The sequence below is a fragment of the Phlebotomus papatasi genome, chromosome 1 (assembly GCF_024763615.1).
Source record: "Phlebotomus papatasi isolate M1 chromosome 1, Ppap_2.1, whole genome shotgun sequence".
Taxonomy (NCBI): Eukaryota; Metazoa; Arthropoda; class Insecta; order Diptera; family Psychodidae; genus Phlebotomus; species Phlebotomus papatasi.
In genome coordinates, this window is record NC_077222.1 from 109,695,893 (window position 1) to 109,715,953 (window position 20,061).

The 20,061-nt window shown below is 35.5% G+C and overlaps 2 protein-coding genes across 7 annotated transcripts; both read right to left on the reverse strand.

The window, feature by feature from the left end:
- Window positions 1–1,734: 1,734 nt before the first annotated feature.
- LOC129799232 (G protein-activated inward rectifier potassium channel 3-like) lies at window positions 1,735–3,510 on the reverse strand. The gene is made up of 2 exons (XM_055842944.1): window positions 2,182–3,510; window positions 1,735–2,125 (listed from the first exon to the last, which is right to left on the reverse strand). The coding sequence occupies exons 1-2, from the start codon at window positions 3,314–3,316 to the stop codon at window positions 1,968–1,970; spliced, it is 1,293 nt and encodes a 430-aa protein (XP_055698919.1). The 5' UTR covers window positions 3,317–3,510; the 3' UTR covers window positions 1,735–1,967.
- Window positions 3,511–3,537: 27 nt separating this feature from the next.
- LOC129799231 (G protein-activated inward rectifier potassium channel 3-like) lies at window positions 3,538–20,055 on the reverse strand. 6 transcript variants are annotated; one of them, XM_055842941.1, is made up of 5 exons: window positions 19,817–20,055; window positions 8,158–8,432; window positions 7,188–7,976; window positions 7,040–7,110; window positions 3,714–3,780 (listed from the first exon to the last, which is right to left on the reverse strand). In XM_055842941.1, the coding sequence occupies exons 1-4, from the start codon at window positions 20,053–20,055 to the stop codon at window positions 7,061–7,063; spliced, it is 1,353 nt and encodes a 450-aa protein (XP_055698916.1). In that variant the 3' UTR covers window positions 3,714–3,780; window positions 7,040–7,060. The 6 variants fall into 6 exon arrangements, with proteins under 6 accessions (XP_055698913.1, XP_055698914.1, XP_055698918.1 ...); XM_055842940.1 differs by having other exon boundaries at window positions 3,715–3,780; window positions 7,027–7,110; XM_055842942.1 differs by lacking the exon at window positions 19,817–20,055 and adding an exon at window positions 10,217–10,629 and having other exon boundaries at window positions 3,715–3,780; window positions 7,027–7,110.
- Window positions 20,056–20,061: the final 6 nt, after the last annotated feature.

The window sequence follows — 20,061 nt, forward strand, 5'->3', positions numbered from 1 at the left end:
TTGCTCGCAAATTTTATGCAAAGATCTTAGTAATTTCTTTGTTACATATAATATTATGAATTATGCGACGTTGCGTTTTGTGTAGATCAGAGGCGTGCAAGAACCGTTAAAACCGAATAAACGTCAAATGCAACATGTACGTCAATAGTCAAAACGCTACTAGAACAAACTTCTTTTGACGTTGATTCAGTTTTTAGCGATTCTTGAACACCTCTGGTGTAGATAACAGTGAAGTGATAACATTAAACAGACTGCGGACCTAAAATATAGGTGTGTTTATTTCATGGAATGTACGCTGTGGTTACAACAGAACTGGTAATATGCAGGGGTCAAAGTTTACGAAATTCTAAACACCTTATCTCTGATTGTACTGGACCGAATTTTATTAATGAGAGCGCAAATGATAGCTCTCGCAAAGCGCTACAAGTTTCTGGAACCTTTGAATATGGTTGGACTATCAGTAGGGACGCCAGAGTCGGAAAAATAATTTTCATAGCACATAACTTTAATTATCTTAATGGCCTCTACACACTGCGAATCAATTTTCATCAAAAATTGCTTTTTTGTAGAAAATTGCGTGCAGCTCTGTTGGTAGAAAAAAAATACTTCCAATGTGTAGAGGCCTTAACACTTTCTTAACCGATCTTGATGATTACTTCGTCATAATTGTAGAGGACATCATGCCATCATCGGTCCGACATTGCCGTTCCAGTGTAAAAAAATCCTAACGCTGTGGAAGTACACAGATACTGACATAACCGTATTCAAGGGGGTGACATTAGCTCTGAAAAATGCGACCAGTTTTAGTGTAAATTTTTCCCCGTTTTTGTACACATTTCACACGATATCTCCAAAACTACGTAGGTTGCCAATTTGGGGTTTTCGGTTGCCTATTCTATATTAAATTGGCTTTTATTTTGTGTTTGTATTATTTGCTAATTCATTCTACAATGACAGAAAACAGCTAATAAACTCAAAAGTTTTTTCAGCACGCTAGAAACATATGGGAAACATAGGTAACGTCATACCTTTGACCGTATTTATTCAACCACGTTTTTTGAAATGAAGTTCAAAAGAACAAACGATAAGACAAGATCGTCTCCAAAATAATACAGGATATTCTGGTTTATATTTCACCCATAAATCCTTCTGTCAGTTGATGAAAATCCTAGATATTTTGCGAAAAATATCAAAATTAATGAATAACATCCTAAACTTTAGGTTCAAATCATATTTGCCTGCAATACGAGTTTGCTCACATCAAAAATATCACCTACTATTCATTTACTTTATACAATTTATCACATCATTGTATAGTATGTGCATTCTGATCTCTTAGATTTAAACAAAATCACCCTGATACAAACTTGTTCTTGAAATTTAGTGTTTTACCAAAATCGTTAAGATTACAGAGATATTTTAGCCTGTTTAAATCTGATGAAGTTGAGGAAATTGGTGCAACAAATATAAGACCAAGACATATAAGAAAATTAAAATTAATTCAATACACAACCAACTCCTCTAAATTGACTCTTATTTTTCAACTTGATTTACAACTAAAAGTAATTAATGTCATTCAGTGATTTATCTTTAGCTGAAATCTTTTCAGCAATTCCACATTTTCAGTGACGAAAAACACTTAGTAACAAGATGGTGAGATGGTGTGGAAAAAATTAAACTGCTCTGGAGCAGATAATGGGAGAAAAATGTGTTGCAGTGTAACAGAAAAAAGGATTAAATCTCAAATTGTATAGTTTATTTTTTTTATTATTCTTATCTATGATAAAAAAATTATAGCTCTTTTTTATTTTCATATTTTGCGAAAATATTTGCTATAATCAGTTTGTTCAGATAAATTTGTCCTCCAGTGTACGTTTTTTTTTTCCGATCATCTGAATCGGTTGTTGGAGCACAATGTGTCTCTGCTGTATCGATGGAGACGCCTGGTGCTTGAGTAAAGTAGTTCATCAAACTGGACAGACTCCGGGATGAGATTGCACAGATTCGGCGTCGGTATAAATTTTAAAGGAACGGTTGGGATTGTTGAAAATGTGATAGTGATCGAGATTATTAAGCTGAAGATTCATAGTATTTGGTGTAATGTGTGGGGTGCTTGGTATTGCTTCTGAAACAATGAATTTGAGAATAAATTGTGGAAATATATTTTTCTTTAAAACTTACGAATTGTGTGATAGATTTCCGACGGGGATTGATAAACTTCTTCTGGTCGATCGGAAGTTGGAGATGGAAAGGGGGTCTCAATGGGGATGACTTCGTTAAATTTTGAATAATCCACTTCGTAAACGCGACTCTCAGCACTAAAATTTACAATCTCTTGGAATCGATATCCCCAGAGAATTTCAGTATTTAAGTAACTGGTTCGAGCTTGAGTGCTCTGTCCTGTGGATTCGATTGTACCCTCAAGGAAGACAAGAATCTCAAATTGATCCTGCATGATGTCATAGGGTGAGAGCCCATAGAGCGGTGAATCAATTGTAATCTTATGCATAACAACCACTGGCCAAATTAGGAACAGATTAGAGTCACAGTCATTCATTTTTAGTTCAAGTTCCGTGTGATACTGATTGATTTTTTCCCCTTCTGGAGATACTTTTGTCTGGATCAATTGGGCTCGAATATTGGCACCGATTATGTGGCTCTTTTCCCTCATATCCCCAACCCTGAACATCAGACGTAGTTCTCCATCCCTCTGACCAATGATAGCATTCTTGGAGAAGAGAAGAGTCTGGCAGCGACTCTTTGGCCGAGTGAGCTTGGCAAAAACAATGCCCGCCATGAAAGCTTGAACCAAAACTCCACAGATTGCTTGCATGCACGTGACAAAAACCGCTTCCGGACACTCTTCCGTTGTAGCCCTAACACCGTACCCAATAGTATGTTGTGATTCCAGAGAAAAGAGAAAGCAGGAAGTGAAGGAATAAATATTGAGGACACAGGGCTTCCAGCCATTGATTTCTTGCATTGGCGGGAGATGTAGTTCATCAAGATCCCCATGAGTCAGTGCGATCAGCCAGAACATGAAGGCAAAGAATAACCAGGACAACAGAAAACTCAAAGCGAAGATCAACAGGACTAACCGCCACTGAAGATCCACGAGAGTGGTAAAGATATCCTGAAGGAATTTTAGCTGATGCCGACTGAGATTGTGCTGAAGGACATTGCAGTCTCCCGACTTCAGAATAGCCCTTGGTCTCTGCCTTCGAATGGCTACAGATGGCCTATGCCCCTTATAATTCAGAAGATTCACTTCTTGATCTCTTTGGCTGGATTTATCACTTTTCCAACTTTTACTCATCTCACTAACCACTTTTAATTAATATCCCAATGGCAAAAAGAAAGAAAATCCAAGACGATCTTCTTTTTAACTCAACGGAAAAGATACTGATACCGAGCATCATGTTTCTGAAAAAAAAAATCGGCCATTGCAAGGGATTAGCGAATGATCTTCTTCACCTTATCTCTCCTCGACAGACTAATTTATAGCGACGATGAAGCACATGGGCTGAAGACAGTGACTAGATTGAGTGTGTTTATTGAAGTTATGATCACAAGATTATCAAGAGAGATGACGTTGCTTCTGTTATTCTGGATGCGATCTTATGGAGTCTGTATCAAAATGGCGAGTCCTGTGCAGGAAATTGTGCGACTGAGAATATTTCGGATTGGGAAGAAGTTGGTGCTTCCAGTTCTCCAGCAGAAACGGTAGTCGGGGCTTTTGTGCAAAGATCGGTGATGCTCCTCCAATATCGTAATGGAAGTCTGGATTGGGACAAAAGCAAAAACGTAAGTTGCAATTCAGTGTGATCATTTCGATTTTACATAAATTAGAATAAGGGCGTAGCTAGGAAGAAATATAATCGGTAGGATAGGTCTGTTGCCCATCCCCTACTACACAATATTCATTTCATTACAAAAAAAATAATAAACTAAAAATAGTTCAAGAACGTTGAGATTTAATTCGCCTTATGCTTCTATTCCAATTAAACATGAACATGTTTTTATAGATTTGTATTCTCGGTATTTTGTGGATAATTTGGAATCAAGAAACACGGTTACTTACTTAGAAAAGGAAACAGAGAAGTTTTAAGAAAGATTTAGGGTAAAGTGATATAATTTGGAATTAGTGTTACGAGTTGGACAATTCGCCGGTACAAGTTGGACATGGCTTTTTTTCTTGATAAATACAGTACAAAATTTGTTTTTAAGCACAAGGAACCAAATTATAAAACTAAAACATTAAAAATATACAAATAAAAATGAAGTACTAAATTTATCAAGATAAAAAGCCCTGTCCAAATTGTACCATTGTCCAACTTGTACCACTTTACCCTATACCGTGCTTATTGACTCTAAATGTTTTTATAGCACTCTACTGTTCTCAAGCGCTTCTGCATTATCGACTTTTCTTTGCTTTGGTTCCTAACTCGACTGCTTTTTACAGTTCTTTCCGTATTATAAAACCACCAAATGCACCAAATAATCCAAACTTTAACCAATACAAAGAAAAATCGGTAATGTAGAAGCACTTAAGAACAGTAAAGAGATAAAAAAAAAGCATGTTCATTTTTCATTGGAATAATGGAAATAGCACCATTATGATACTATTCTAATGGAAAATCAAAAAGGAAAATCTTTCTCCTGAACATATTTTTAGTACACGACTGTTTACATGTGCTTCTGCATAATCGACTGTTCTTTGTGTTACTTATTGTCTCGATTGTTCTCCCCTGTCCGCGTTGTGTACCGAAACTACAAAGCAATCGTGATACACTGACTGAGAGAAATCTGAAAAAGTTAAAAAAAAAACGTTCCAGAAATGTTAATTTTACCCTGCAGTATTGATCCAAAATCGGTGTAAATATTACACTTTTCAGGTTTACTGGGGGTTAAAGTTACCCTTTTTTATGTTAATTTTCCCCTTAAATAGGTGTAAAATTAACATTAAAAAATGTTGATATATTTTTACAACTAAAAAGTGTTAAAGTTCTGAGAAAAAAAAGTTAATCGCACCCTCTTTTTTTCTCAGTATAGGAACCTACACAAAAAAGGTTAATAATACGAAAACATTTGAGAACGGTCATGTACTAAAAAATGTTCAGTATATGAGAGTTCTGTAACAAATGACAATGTCATGTGACAAATTTTCATGATAAATTCGGAAGCAAAATAACATTAGAGCCCAGTGAGCATTGAATAGTCATTGGAAAGATATCTATAAAGCTCTTAGCAATTGATTTAAATCGGTTATTCGATTAGTTCTTCCGAATTAGGCACTTGAAAATTTTTGAATTTTCCATATGACATTGTCATATTGTTGCTCCCTTGCAGGAGAAAGGATTCCTCTAGAGACAGACTTTTAAAGATTTTTTAAATGACTTTTGTTGAGTCTTCTTAGCTTCTCAAAAACGCTAAAATCATTCAATTTGAATTAAAAATAAGCTTATAATGCTTTTTTTAAAAGAAACATTCCACAAAACTTAATGGGAAGAACTTTAAATGGACTTTTAGGAAGACTTCAAGAAAGCTTTTGATCAACTTTTCTTATATACTGACTTTTTATAGCGGTCTTCAGACTAGATGTTTAGTCCAGTTCCAGAAGGTTTCAAAACCCGAATTAGCAACCAATTTTATTGATTTTTCAGAGTCTAATAGATCATTTACATTGAATAATTCAATACTGAGTTAAAATTTACCAGAAGTTCTTGACTGATAAGAAATTAGAAAAGGTAAACCATGTGGATAAGCCTTAAGTCTAAAACCCGTATAAGGGTAAAAGTTCCATTTCTAAAAAAAAACCTTCTTATTTAGGATTTCAAGACCTTCAAGAACTGGGATAAATGTCCAGTCTGAACATCGTTTCCAAGAAAGCTACAAAAGAACCCAAGAAGCATTTTTTTCTTAATAATAGTCTTGTAGAATTCCCTAAGTAAGGCATTATAGAACCAAAAATCTTTTTAAATGCTTATAACGTTCTTGGTTCCATCACTGAGAATACTATAAGTAAAGTGGCGCACTCTTAAGGATCTTAAGAGCTTCTATAGGAATTAAAACAGAAAATTCTCACTTTAAGTCTTTTAAAAATGCACTAAAAGACTTGTCTAATACTTGGTTCTATAAGGCAGATATTTTGCTTCTTGGGAGGAGCTTTCAAAGAATCTCTCAAGCTTTCTACATTTGCCCAAAATAATCAAAATCGTTTTGGCATTGAATCTTTTAGCGAATTATTGAAAAAATTACTTTTTGTTTTGCTTTGTGTAGAAAAAATGTTTCTTTTAAGGTAAGGAAAAATTTGTAATTCCGAACGATTCGAAATTCCGAACAAATCAATCTGGAATTTGGAAAGCTACCAAATTGCTTTATTCGGAATTTCAAATTTTAGCCTATAACCATCCAAAAATCTTCCGCTCAAATAGGGGAAGGCCTTCAAGCTTCGCACTTACTCTGGCTTCGAACACTTCATACTTTTTCCCATATTCCTTTTTTAATCTGACTTAATAGCAATATATTTCAATAGCCAGCCTTATAACCTCTTAAGGTGTCTACACATTGGGAGCAATTTTCGTCAAAAATTGCGTTTTTGACAGAAATTTGACGGTTCCCCCTACAACGTTGCAGGGAATTTCCTTCAAAAAAGCAATTTTTGACAAAATTGCTCCCAATGTGTAGAGGTCATTAAAGAAGAATGGAACACCAGTGTCCCAAAAATAAAAACTAATTTTTCGGACATTTTGTAGAACAAAACAACTTATAGTCAAAAAAAATGTTTTTGTTTTTCTAACACCGGTGTCCCACTCGTCCTTAAAGGGTTAATTCACACATTTCCAGAAAGCTTAGGTCAGATTCATTAAGGAAACATAGGAGAAGTATGAAATGTTCGAATCCTGAAAGCCTTGCCCAATCAGCTGATATAATTTCGAATTTAGCCCCCTCTTACTTAAGTCCTTGATACGCCCTTAATTAAGAATGATTGGAAATTGAGGAATAACAAGCCCAAATCACTGTTACCCAAGCCATTTACATAGTCTCTAAGTTAAGGAAGCTAAGCATCCATCTGATCTGTCGGATGTCCCAAATGAAAGCGTGGTCCCTCTGTCGTAAGCAAAAAAAGAAAAAAAAACAACACAAATTGACACAAACACAAAACGTAAATTATTCTATCATCTCACCCTTTACTGCTGAAGTCAAGTCGTCCTGGTACTTGCAGATCTCTTGGAGTTCTTTGGCTGAACACAGGGGAGTGTCCACTTGAACAGTTTCATTGAACCTCCTGTAATCGACTTCGTAACTTTGGCGCTCCTTATTGTATGACACCACAGATTCGAATCGATGTCCCCAAAGGATTTCTGTATTCAAGTAACTTGATCGAGTTTGCGTACTCTGCCCCGTAGACTCAACAGTTCCTTCTAGAATTACAACAATCTCAAATCGTTCTTGCAGCATGTCAGATGCTGACATGGTATAAAATGGTGATTCCTCATTGATCTTGTGTACCACAATCATTGGCCAGATGAAGAACAGATCTGAAGCACAGCCATCTGTACTTACAGCCAGTTCTGTCTGGAATTGTTGGAAGAATTCACCTTCCTTCGTGGTACGGCACTTTATCAGATTGGCCCTAATATTCGCCCCAATTATGTGACTCTTTCTAATATCTCCAACCCTAAACATAAGGCACAGTTCCCCATCTCTCTGACAAATTACGGCATTCTTGGAAAAGAGCAGAGTCTGGGATCTATGCTTGGGACGAGTCATCTTCGCAAAGACAATTCCCACCATAAAAGCCTGGGTCATTACTCCGTAAATTGACTGCATGCACATCATGAAAATTGCTTCAGGACATTCTTCTGTAGTCGTCCTAAATCCATATCCAATGGTGTGTTGTGTCTCAATTGAAAAGAGAAAGCATGACGCAAAGGAAAATATGTTGTACACACATGGAGTCCAGTTATTTTCTTCTAAAATTGGTAAATGATAACATTTTAAATTAGTAGATTCTTTGAATATTTTAAAATGTTTGACAGCTGTCAACCGCTTGTCCGATATCTGGGTGACAGCTGTCAAACACATGTCATTTTCTCTGTCATTTTCATCTCCAAAAATACGAAAAATCAGAGACTTGAGGGTAAATAAGTTTACCTTGCAACGGTGGTAAGTGAGACGCTTCGAGGTCCCCATGTGTAAAACAAATGAGCCACCAAATAACTGCAAATCCTAACCAGGACAGTATGAAACTCAGTGCAAAAATCAAGAGAGTCCATCTCCACTGAGTATCCACAAGAGTTGTAAAAATATCCTGAAGGAATCTTAGCTTTCTTTTGTTCAATTTAGACTGTATCACATTTACTTCTCCATGCTTGAACACAGCTCGCCTACGAAAGCGCCTTGTTGTTCCTGGACGAAAATTGCGGCTTCTGAAATCAGAATAAGACCACTATATTAAGTATCTTAGAATAAATTAGATGAAATGTGAGCTGTTTTAATGTAAAAATTATTTTAAAATAGGCCCTTTTTGCTCTGACAGTGTCATTTTTAACATCTTCGACTTTGAAAAACGTGTAATTTTTTGAGTGTGTAATCTTATGTGTGTAAAATTCGAACGAGCAGTCTACATAGTGTAATTTAAAAATCGTGTAATTTCAAGAACTTTCACACTTTATTTAAAAAATGAAATCTTTGTGTGAAATACAAGTTTAAAGGCTACATCGCTGAATTATTCCAGCGGACAGCAGACTTTAAAACAGCAGACTTTATCAGCTTTCCTGCATCCGGAACCTTACCGTCAATTTACGTCCATTCATGTCTGAAATTGAAAAGAAAAATAATGTGTGAAATTGAATTGACGTAGAGGACATAACTGACAGAGACTTGGATTCCGGAAGAACTTTGATTCCGGAATTTAATATTTTTTTAATTAAATGTTTTGGAGTATAAAATACAAAAAACAGACTCAAAATACTCAAAATACTCACAGACGTGCGGGTGTTTTTAGCAAATGTCGAAATTACACATTTTTCAATTACACACACAAAATTTTATCACTTTTAGAGGAATGTTGGCATGGTTCGCACAGAGTGAACCTTCGAACAACGCAAATTTTCTCTTTGTTTGCAAAGAGCTAGTTCGTCATTTCTTAGCCATAAGATAGATCATTATTAAGCCCACGAAACGAGATGAGAAATGGTAGGTCAGCTCTTTGCAAACAAAGAGAAAATTCACATCGTTAGAAGGTTCACTCTGTGCGAAGCATGCCTACATTCCCCTATAGTGGTACAAATTACACTTTGAGAATTACGCAATAAAAATTTTACACTCTATGAAATATTTATCACTTTTATAGGTTGAAAAATTACACTTTAAGTCTTAAACATTATTCATTTTAAAAGAATTCCCTTTTACACCAAATTTTCCATTCTTCGAGCGCTAAAAACCGAAACTTTAAAACAAGAATAACGAAGTTCGAAAAATTACACGTTATTTTTTTTTAACCTTTTTTCCTGTGATCTTACTCGTTATCCAAAAGTTCAGTAACATTGCTCAAATTTATTCTCATTTTGAACGAAATGATTTCATCGACATATCACACAATACTGCGGAAATTTATCAAGGAAGACCAATGACTTCGAAGAAGGTGCCTTAAAAATGTGTTTGTGTGATTTTAGTGATTAATGAGATAGTGATACCATTATGCTATGGAAATACTCAAAATTCTTTTGAAAATTACGATAAAGAAAATAAGTAAAACTTATATGTGATTTATCTGTGGAAGATTACAAGTAATATTCAATGATACATTCAAAGTGTGAATAAATTCAAAGAGAGTTTCAGGGCCTCCCGGTGCCCAAATGCCTGAATAAACGTGTATACTCAGGTGTGATAAGACTTTCGCGGTCGTCGCGATAAGATAGTAAATACTAATACTTTGTCACCTTCAAGACAAAAAAAAAAATAAAAATAAGATAATTTTTTCAACTCTGGCCTATGACGGAGTCAGAGTGATTTTTGTTCAAGAAGCTAGAGAAAAGATGCAATAGAAGAATGCAAATGTTTGGAATGCTTCCGGAAGCAATGCAGTGGCTTATATTGTGTGTGGGTAAAATATGCAAATGAGATGCATTGCAGACTCTCAATAACCAAGGTTGAAATAATTCTATCATATGCAAATTGGCTTCAAGTGACTTGTTTCCATGTTTAATACCTTCTGATGGAACCATTGGGGGTCCTACATGGACTGTTTGGGGTGCCTGGAGATAGGGAACAGGGTGAGGATGGTATTACATCCCCAAGATCTCTCTGAGTTGAAATCACAATATGAGGCGGATGATCCCATGGCGATGAGAGCAGTGATTGATCACTATCTTTTTTAACACTCATAACTACACAATGATTTTTTGCGAGCCACACTCTTCACAGAATTTCCTGATAATCTCCTGATATCGCGAATTATTCAGGCATTATCGGCTACTCGACACCACGCAAATAACCGTGTGAAAAAGTCAAGAGAACCTAATAGAGAGAAGTCTCTGCGAGTCAATGGTTTGAAGCAAACTGATTGACAGGTGTGCGGTTCAGAAGTTGGATGTAGACCCAGGAGTTGATCTCCCAGCCACACACTGTGGGCTTTCTACCGGGCGTAAAACAGCACCGCGTGCTTAAGGGGCGACCGCGTGATTCCGTACTCTGCAACAAGGTGCTAATTACATATAATGCGCTATTGAGACCATCCATCCTCGACTTCCTCGCACCCGTGGGAGAAAATAAATCTGTTTAGCGATCATATTGGCATCCCGCTGTGACCAAAACAATTTCATGCAAATTCACAACGTAAACAATTTATTTGTTGTATTCTTTCACTATTCTCGAAAAATGAGGCATTCTTAAATATAAATCTCTAGGGTAGATTGGGGTAATTTGGAATTAATTTATTCATTCATTTTTAACTGTTTGCAAGACCGTTCCAATCGGGATCGCAGGCCTAGGACATCCATGTTAACAACCCGCTTCATTGATCCTCCGCTACTTCAGGAAGATGTTCGCTGTCAATCCCCAAGCGTTCTAAGACCAAATCCTGAATTTGATTCAGCCACTTTGTCCTAGGGTCCTAGGTCACCCCCTAGGTCGAGGTTCCTCACCGCGGTGTCACATATAAGTTTAATACAAAGAGTAAGAAAAAACGGAAAGAGAGGTGTATAGTATGCAAAATTTCAAATGGAAAAACATGTGTGTTAGAAAGAGTACACTCTAGTGGAGTAATACTATTAGTAAGATATTACTGTTCGTATTAATTGTTTTCTGAATTGTATTAATTGTATCAATTTTCCATGCGTACCAACAGTGATTCGATCAGATTTCGAGCGAAACGCGAGAGAGAGGCAAGATAAAACATTTGCTATCTTTCGTGGCATTCTCGCATTTCAGAAAGTATTAATCTTATATGTGGCATGGTCATCAGAGACAATTTGGAATCATAGATAATAATTTGGGAACATAAATTTGTCCCTTGACTCTTCTAGAATTCAACTGTTTATAATTTCGGCACAGCATTTAGATCGGTAAAATTTTATGAAACCACAATTCGCGTCCCTATCTTTCTTATGATCTGCATGAGTGTCTCTCATTGTTTCAGGCTCTAAATTGAATCAAACAAAAATTTAATTTGGTGTGATGTTGAAAAGAAGAAAAAGAGTTCGAACGAGTAGGATAGACATATGCAAAGCTTTTAAGAAAGAAAGGGATATGAATTTTGATTTTATGAATTTTCCTGTTCTAAAAGGCGTGCCGGAACCATTAGTTACTATTTCTTTAAATAAAATTTGAAGGGGTTAAAAAAGTAGGAGAGACTGAGGCAAAATTTGTCAAAACGAAAATTTCAATATTCACTATTTTCTAAAATAAAAGAGACTGAGGCTTGAAATTTGTATTATATAGCCTTCATGAACCTTCTTAAACTTACAAAGTTTCAAGGGATTCGAGGAAGGATTATGTAAAATAAAAAATAACGAAATTTTGAGCCCTATTTTTGGAATATTTGGCTTGCAAAAAATATCAATACTGATTAGCTCAATTTAAGCACATCTCTCGTTAAGATAGAGAAAAATTATAGAAAAGTTGTAGAGGAATAAATTTCCTATAAAAATATGTCTATTTGATATTTTTAACGTTTGCGAGAGTAAAACGTCACAAATTATCCGAAGACTGACAAAATTTGCCCCAGCAATTTTGAGAATCTCCACAAAATCGACTTTTAGAAAATGATTCGAAAGTCACGTTTCTTTCTAGATAGTGGAGAATAGTTTTCTGCAATGCTGTAGAGCAGTAAATTTCCTATAAGAATATGCTCATTATAAAACGTTTAAGTTTTCTCAGAGCTCGTGAAAGAATTCAATATGCGTTTTGACAAGTTTTTCCCCAGTCTCCCCTATTCAAAGCGTCGGAACTTTTCGCAACGGAAGGTTTCCAGGATGATCCCTAGTGAGAAAGAACTCGTCAATTCAAGGCATTAACTCCGTCCATAATTTGATGACTAGTTCAAAAAGTCTATCAATATTAGTTTCCAAATGACTTCAAAATACCTCAAAATGACGCTACTTATAGCCCTATGGCCAAACCGAAATGACTTATGGGGCTTAAAGGGTTACGTTGGTCAAAAAGACTGGAAAAGATTATACTTTTCCAATTTTTTTTTCAAAATAATAAATTTTTATTTTTATTTAAGTTTTTAAGCATATAAAAGGACAACATTAAAGCTCTATTTTTGGAAATTTTCCGTTAAAATTCTTAAAAATTCAGCCGTTGAGATCTGATTTTCGAAGACCTTTTTTGAAAAAACATACTTTTCGATGGACAAGATTTCTCAGAGTATATTCGTCTGCCGACCAAAAAAAACTTAATATTTCCTTTTAGCTGATGAGCTAAACTCGTACCTGAATCGTATATTTTTTTTTAATGAAATTGGATTTTTGGTAGAATTTTATACAAAAAAGTAGAATATTCATCGTATTTTACGCTAATATTTTATACACTAAAATAATTTGTGATCAAGGTGAGATAAAACAACCGTTCAAATGCTAACAGAAAATATTAATTTTTTTTGACGTCAGTTGAATACTACTCTGAGAAATCTTGTCTACCGAAAAGTTTTTTTTAAACTGTCTCCGAAAAACAGGTCCTAATGGCTGAATTTTTAAAATTTTGAAATGAAAATTTCAGAAAACTAAGTAAATTACGAAAATTTAATTAAAAAACTAAGTAAGAAGTTACGACAACTGTTGATTTAACTGACGAATTTTCGACATATGTATACATATATTTCAAATTTTAAATTAATTTTTTCTCACAAAAAAAAAAACAAAATGGTAGGCTAATGAGTGGTTCACTAAAGCGCCTCGTCACAGCACTTCCTAATTGAATAGATACATAGATAGATAGATAAATTTATTCATCAAAAATGTTTTCGAAGTACAGTTTCGTTTTAATGAGATGCATGTAGTTTTCAGCGTCCACCGCCGCCTTAGCGTTGTTGTTCAACCTCCCGAGCAAAACGGTGGAAAAGCTCTTTCTCATATTGTATATTCCAATCATATAAGAACATGTTCGAAGTTCGAATATTTTGAATCCACAAAATCCCAATCAAAGAAGAACAAAAAAGAAAAAGCAGAAGCTTCTTCTCTGTTGCAACTGTACCTCACTGGCGGGAAATCTAAAGCTCGTATTTCTTGTTTGAGCAAGAAAATCTAAAAAGTTTTTTAATTTTATGAAGGTTTTTTCGTAGTAAAAGACGTTTCGTTAGTAAAACGCTGCATAAAAGATATTAAAAAAAAACTTTTTTTTTTTTCAAATATCACAGAGGTTCAATTAGAAGAGAATTTAATTATGAAAAGAATAAGCCTTTATTTCTTTCATACCATTTATAAGTCTTTCTTAATCTTTCCCAACTATTCCAAGGAAATGTGGAAATTAGAAGTGGAAAAAACGTGCTTCAAAGTTTTGGATGTTCGTCCAAACACTTTCAAGTCTGTTCAGCGCTCCTTTGCTTTCGTCCCTGTATCTTCGGAAATATTTCAAATCCACCTTTAAATTTTTTTTGGGATATTCTATGATAGTTTATCTATCTATTTAAACAATGAAAAATTCAACCAATTTTTGACTTTGTAATTCAGGCTTCCCCCTTAAGGAGGTTGCCTGAATTGCAAAGTCAAATATATCAATTTTTATTGCACAAATTGATAAACTAAAGAGTATGAAAGATATTAGGAATCAATCCGAAAAAATATTTTCAAAGATACAAAAACAGAAGTAAAAGAGCACTAAGCAGATTTGTAAGCGTTCATGCGAATATTGAAAACTTTAAATCGCGTAGTATGCGTAGTACAAAGAAAACTAATTGACCGATAAAAACGAATAAAGGCATGTTATCTTCAAACTCAAACTCTATGGAAGAAATATAAAGTGTGCGGAGACAGAGTGTGTGCGAAGCCTGAAAGCCTTCCCCTACTGTATAGATTGAGGAAGAAATTCTCCGTTCCAATTTATGGTTACAAAAAAAATCGATTTAGACCAGATTCCAAATTACCCCAATCTACTCTATTGGAATCTTTGTGTTAAGCATCGTTTATAAGCTAAGGAAGTTGTCGATATCTTTTGCAGAACAAAGAGGTGTCTCTACCTCAAAGGTCTCATTGAATCTTGAATAATCAACATCATAGCATTGATAATCCCGATTATAGAAGAGTATTGAGTCAAAACGATGTCCCCAGAGTATTTCGCTGTTCAGGAAACTGGTGCGTGTTTGCGTGCTTAGACCTGTTGACTCAATTGTGGCTTCAAAGAGAATTATTATCTCAAAATTATCTTGCATTAGTGATGTTGGTGACAGATTGTAAAGTGGTGATGTACAATCAATACGATGAAACACTATAGCTGGCCACACAAGGAATACATCTGAAGGATTACATTCGTCTATCTGCACTTTCAGTTCCTCCTGAAAATGCTCCAATTTTTCTCCCTCAGCAGTGGTCCGGGTGTGTATCAGTCTTGCCCTAATATTCACACCAGTCATACGACTCTGACGAGTATCTCCTACTCGGAACATAAGGCATAGGTCGCCCTCCCTCTGGCTGATTACTGCGAACTTGGAGAATTGCAAAATGTGAGAGCAATTGCCTCTATAAGCCATTTTGGCAAACGCTACTCCAACCATAAAAGCCTGGGTCATGACCCCGTAGATCGACTGAAGGCACATTAGAAAAATAGCTTCAGGACATTCCTCTGTTGTCGTTCTAACCCCATAGCCAATTGTAGTCTGGGTTTCGATTGAAAATAGGAAACAGGATATGAAGTCATTGATGTTGTATACACATGGAGTCCATTTGAATTCTTCTGCACAACAAAAGGATAATTTAAAAAAAAAATGGTTGCAAATCAATTTTGAAGGAAAGGCTTTCAGGTTTCGCACACAATCTGCCTTCGAACCCTTAATATTTTTTTACTATTAAGGTCAAATTCATTAAGGGAATATGAGAAAAATATGAATTGTTCGAAGCCAGGGTATGTGCGAAACCTAAGGGCCTCGACAGACATGAGGATCAGCCAAGAGATGGCTTAGCGCAATTGTATTCGCAATAATGGTTAAACTATTTCTCCATAATTTTCCACTAAGCCGTCTCTCGGCTTAAGTCGTAAGTCTGTCTAGAGCATAAGAGACTTCCTATCCATCCTACCTTGATTGGATGGAAGGTTGTAGCTTTCAAAATCTCCATGGGTATAGGCAATCAACCACCAGAGTACGGCGAAACCCATCCAAGAACAAATAAAGCTCATCGAGAAAATGAATAGTGTCCATCGCCAATTGGATTCCACAAGAGTCGTAAATATGTCCCTAAGAAACTTTTCCTTTCGCCTCTGTATGTGCGAGAAAGTCACATTGCAGTTTCCATTCTTAAAGACAAAACGCTTCTTTGTGGCCTTAAAGTCTCCAAGGCGGAAGTGACACCTACAAAAATGATAGCTCAACCCTTCAGCATGAACTACGAATGATAGTTTCCTCACCGTCGTAGAACTGTGCCATCAGGCGTTCTCAGAGTTGAGTAGATGTGATTACTAGGCGATAAGGAAGCTTCCTTGTTGAAGGGTATAGGCTTCTTGCACTTAAATTCGCTTGACGGCAATAAATTTCGATTTTCACCCTCGGGACTATCAACTGCAGCCTCCACAACGCAACTCATTCTAAACCACAACTGCTGATGAAGATGAAAATGACTCCATGGCACCCGAAAAAGTTCCTCGAATTTTATTTGAGGCTCTTATTAGCGCCCAAAATCCCCCATTGGAACAGAAGGTGTGAAATTTTTAGAGAAGAATAGGGTACAAGAACCATTAATAGCCTCTTTTGGAATACGTTCGAGACACTGAAAGATAATTCAAATCAAGAAATGATTTGAATTACCCAATCAAATTATTCCATTTGAAATTGGTGCCGGCCAAAATCTCTAAAAGCCAAAATCCCAAAGAGACAAAATCCGGAATGGATCGAAATTACAAAAAGTCAAAATTTCGAATGATCAAAATCCTGAGAGACAAAATTTTACGGAGAATGTGTCGAATAAATTCCCAAAACATAATAAATTTATATTCGTCTCCAACAAGTACGGACAAGTAGGTATGACACCTTTAATAATTCGAGATTTTAACTTCCGGAATTTTGACTTTTCGGGATTTTAGCTTTTCGGGATTTTAGCTTTTCGGGATTTTAGCTTTTCGGGATTTGGCGTTCGGGATTGCGACTTAATCAGAATTTTGGCTCTCGGGATTTTGACCGGGGTCCCTTATTCTAGTTATTTTTAAAAATTCTACTACTAAAAACCCCCAATCAATTCTAAATGAGACAGAATTTAGAAGAGAACTTGATTAATTTTAAAAACAACTGGTACTGAGTTTAGGAAATTTGAAGATATAAATCATGAAAACAGTTTTCAAAATAAATACATAAATAAATATAAATAAATAAATAAAAGTATTTAAATTTTAATTGAATTAAATACTTAATTTTATCTTTCCGTAATGTCAATATCAATATTGGAGTAATATTGGTTCTGCACAGTAATAACAGTGATAAAGCCACTTCGAAAATCGACTGGAAGTCTAAACTGCAAGTTCACATATCCGCCGCTTTAGCGCTATCTGTTCTTCTGTTTCGAATTTTCGGTATTCTGTAGGGGAATTCCGTAATTTTCGTGGCATTGTCACGCATGAGTTCGAAATCTGGAAGTGCCATTCGAGCTTTTTTTGTCATATCATATGAGTTAGAAAATGCAACAGAATCGCATTTTCGGAAAATCTCTCCTAAGATTCGAACCCAATTTGTCATATGACATTGCCAGAGCGTTACAGGATTCCCCTCCTGGACACTTCAAAAGTGAAATCCTGTGTAGTTTTGTCGAATTTCAGGAAGGCCGAACGTTTTAATTTCGATTCCAATAAAATAAATGTCCTTTTAATGAGCTTATTATTTTTGTACGACTCATCGGTTTAATTTTTATTAAAACTGACAATAATGGTTTTAGAATCAGTACAGCATTAACCTCAACTGGAGAAAGTCAGCAAATAAAGAAAGTTTATTAAGATTCTTAATTTAAAAAGTCTAGGTTTCATTTTAGAAATTTTGTAGAATCATTTCTAGATATCCTCCAATTCATTTTAAGAAATGTTCATATTTGATTTTATAAATTTTGTGTTATCAGTTCTGGAAGTTCTCTCTGATATACCAAATCGGAACAGAAAAACCTCAACCGGAGAGATGTTTGAAATCGGGAAGGTTTTTACTGAGCGAGGGGATTCAGTACCGAAAGCTCTGGGCAAGATTGAGCTTTTCTTTGTGAGATGACTTAAAAAACTCTGATCATCACCGGAGAGTCCCCTAAATCCATCCCAGAATCTGAGCCTCGGCTCAGATTTAATTTCAATGTATCCATTCAATTCAGAAGTAATTTCAATGTATCCCATATGCATTATTCTTTCAATAATTCAACACAGTATTTCGTGATTCCAAACTAAATTATTCCATTTGTGATTCTGAAACATTTTCTAACGGATAGCATTGCCACACTCAGCCGAATTTGAGCGTCGATAAAGTGATCAGTCGTAGACAAATCTAGCGCTGTCTACGGATGACGGATGCGTAACCGAATTTGAATTCTGTGATTCTTTTTTATTCAACACAAAAAATTCTCCTTAAATGTTCGTAAACACACAAAAAAATTCGTAAGATTTTGTAATTTGTTCGTAAATTTTTGCCAAACAAACAAAAATATACGAACAAATGTTTGTAAAAGTACAAAAAATGCTCGTCAAATGATCATTATACCGAACAATGTTTGTGAAAAAGGTACAAACTTTTACGAACTTGTTTGTCAGTTATACGATTTACGAGCATTTCGATAGTTTCCATTAGGAATTCACAAACATTTACGAACAATTTTACGAAATATTTTTTTCTGCGTATAAGTGCTTTATTTGAGATTCTATAAGAATATTTCGAGTGATTCGAGAGTCTAGCTAGAAAATGTGTTGATTTAACCTTAATGTTGCCCCGGAATTGCACGGAATGCTTCTTTTAGTGACAGAGCAGAGTACTACTTTCCATCTAAGGGCCATCTGGCCATGAAAGAAATTTTAATGAATCTTTTGGATAATACCATTGTTTATCAATCCTTTTTAGGTTTTCTATTTCATAAAATCATAACGACGACTCAGAATATAAGTCGAACAACTTGTTTTTTTTTTACAAAAATCGTTTTATTAGATTTTTGGGTACTTCTTTATTCCCTCTACCTTCCCTGTGAATATCATGCTTGCAAGATAATTATTTTCAAAGTTATAGAGATTTTAAATCTCAAAAAATCATATAATCTACAATATCTCAGCTTCAAATCGCTCTCCTGTAAAATGTGCTCATTGCGAGTTATTCGTTTCTTATTCTGAGCGGTCGATAAGTGATATTGAATGATATTTTCCTGGAACTTACCTGAACGTCCCACGAACTTTCTATTTTAGTAAGGACACACTTAGGGAAGTTATAATAGGGTAAAATAGTACAAGTTGGACCATGGTACAAGTTGCACTGGGCTTTTTTCCTTGATAAATTTACTACTTCATTTTTATTTGTATATTTTTAATGTTTTAGTTTTATAATTTGGTTCCTTGTGTGCAAATTTTGTTGTATTTATCAAGAAAAAAGCCATGTCCAACTTGTACCGGCGAATTGTCCAACTTGTAACACTATGTTCCAATTGTATCACTTTACCCTAGAAAGCGGGGGGAATTTATTACGGAAACACACCACTAGTAGAGGTTTTCCGACTTGTCAGAAAGAATATAAGTCGAATAAGTCGATTTTTGAAAAAAATCGTTTTTTTTTTTCACTTTCAGGTACAACTTTACACCCTCCATCTTCCCTGTGAATATTACACCGGGAAGTTAATTATTTCCACGGTTATAAGGGTATTAAATCCTGAAAATGATATACAGTGAGACCTCGATAGAGTCAACTAATTATTTCCAGGCCTGTTGACTCTATTGGAGATTGACTCTATCGGGTGTTGACTCTATCGAGGTTCCACTATACTCAGCATGTTAAATCCCAGCTTAAAGTCGCTCTCCTGAAAAGTTGCCCATTCGCGGCTTATTCCTTTTTATATTCTGAGCCGTCGATATTCGAACAAACCATTTCATAAGTTTTCATTTGATATGGCGCTATTTAAAAAAAAAAGGGGAGTTTCTTTGTTGCCATCATCTTACTTACTTGTGGCTTCCACAGCGACTGAGTCTGCTTAATCCACTTGCATGCGTAGGCACAATGGTTAGGGGCAAAAGTGAAGGATTGCTGATGACACTTTCTAAGGAGTCCGGTTCCTCTTCAATCACGCCCACAGGAGCAGAAAATGTCCTCTTGGGCGTTCGTTGTTTAGTCGTAAGATCCGGATTCGGGCTCTTATCTTCATGATTGAACTTCAAGGAGTCAACGAATAATTTCACCTCCATTGCCAC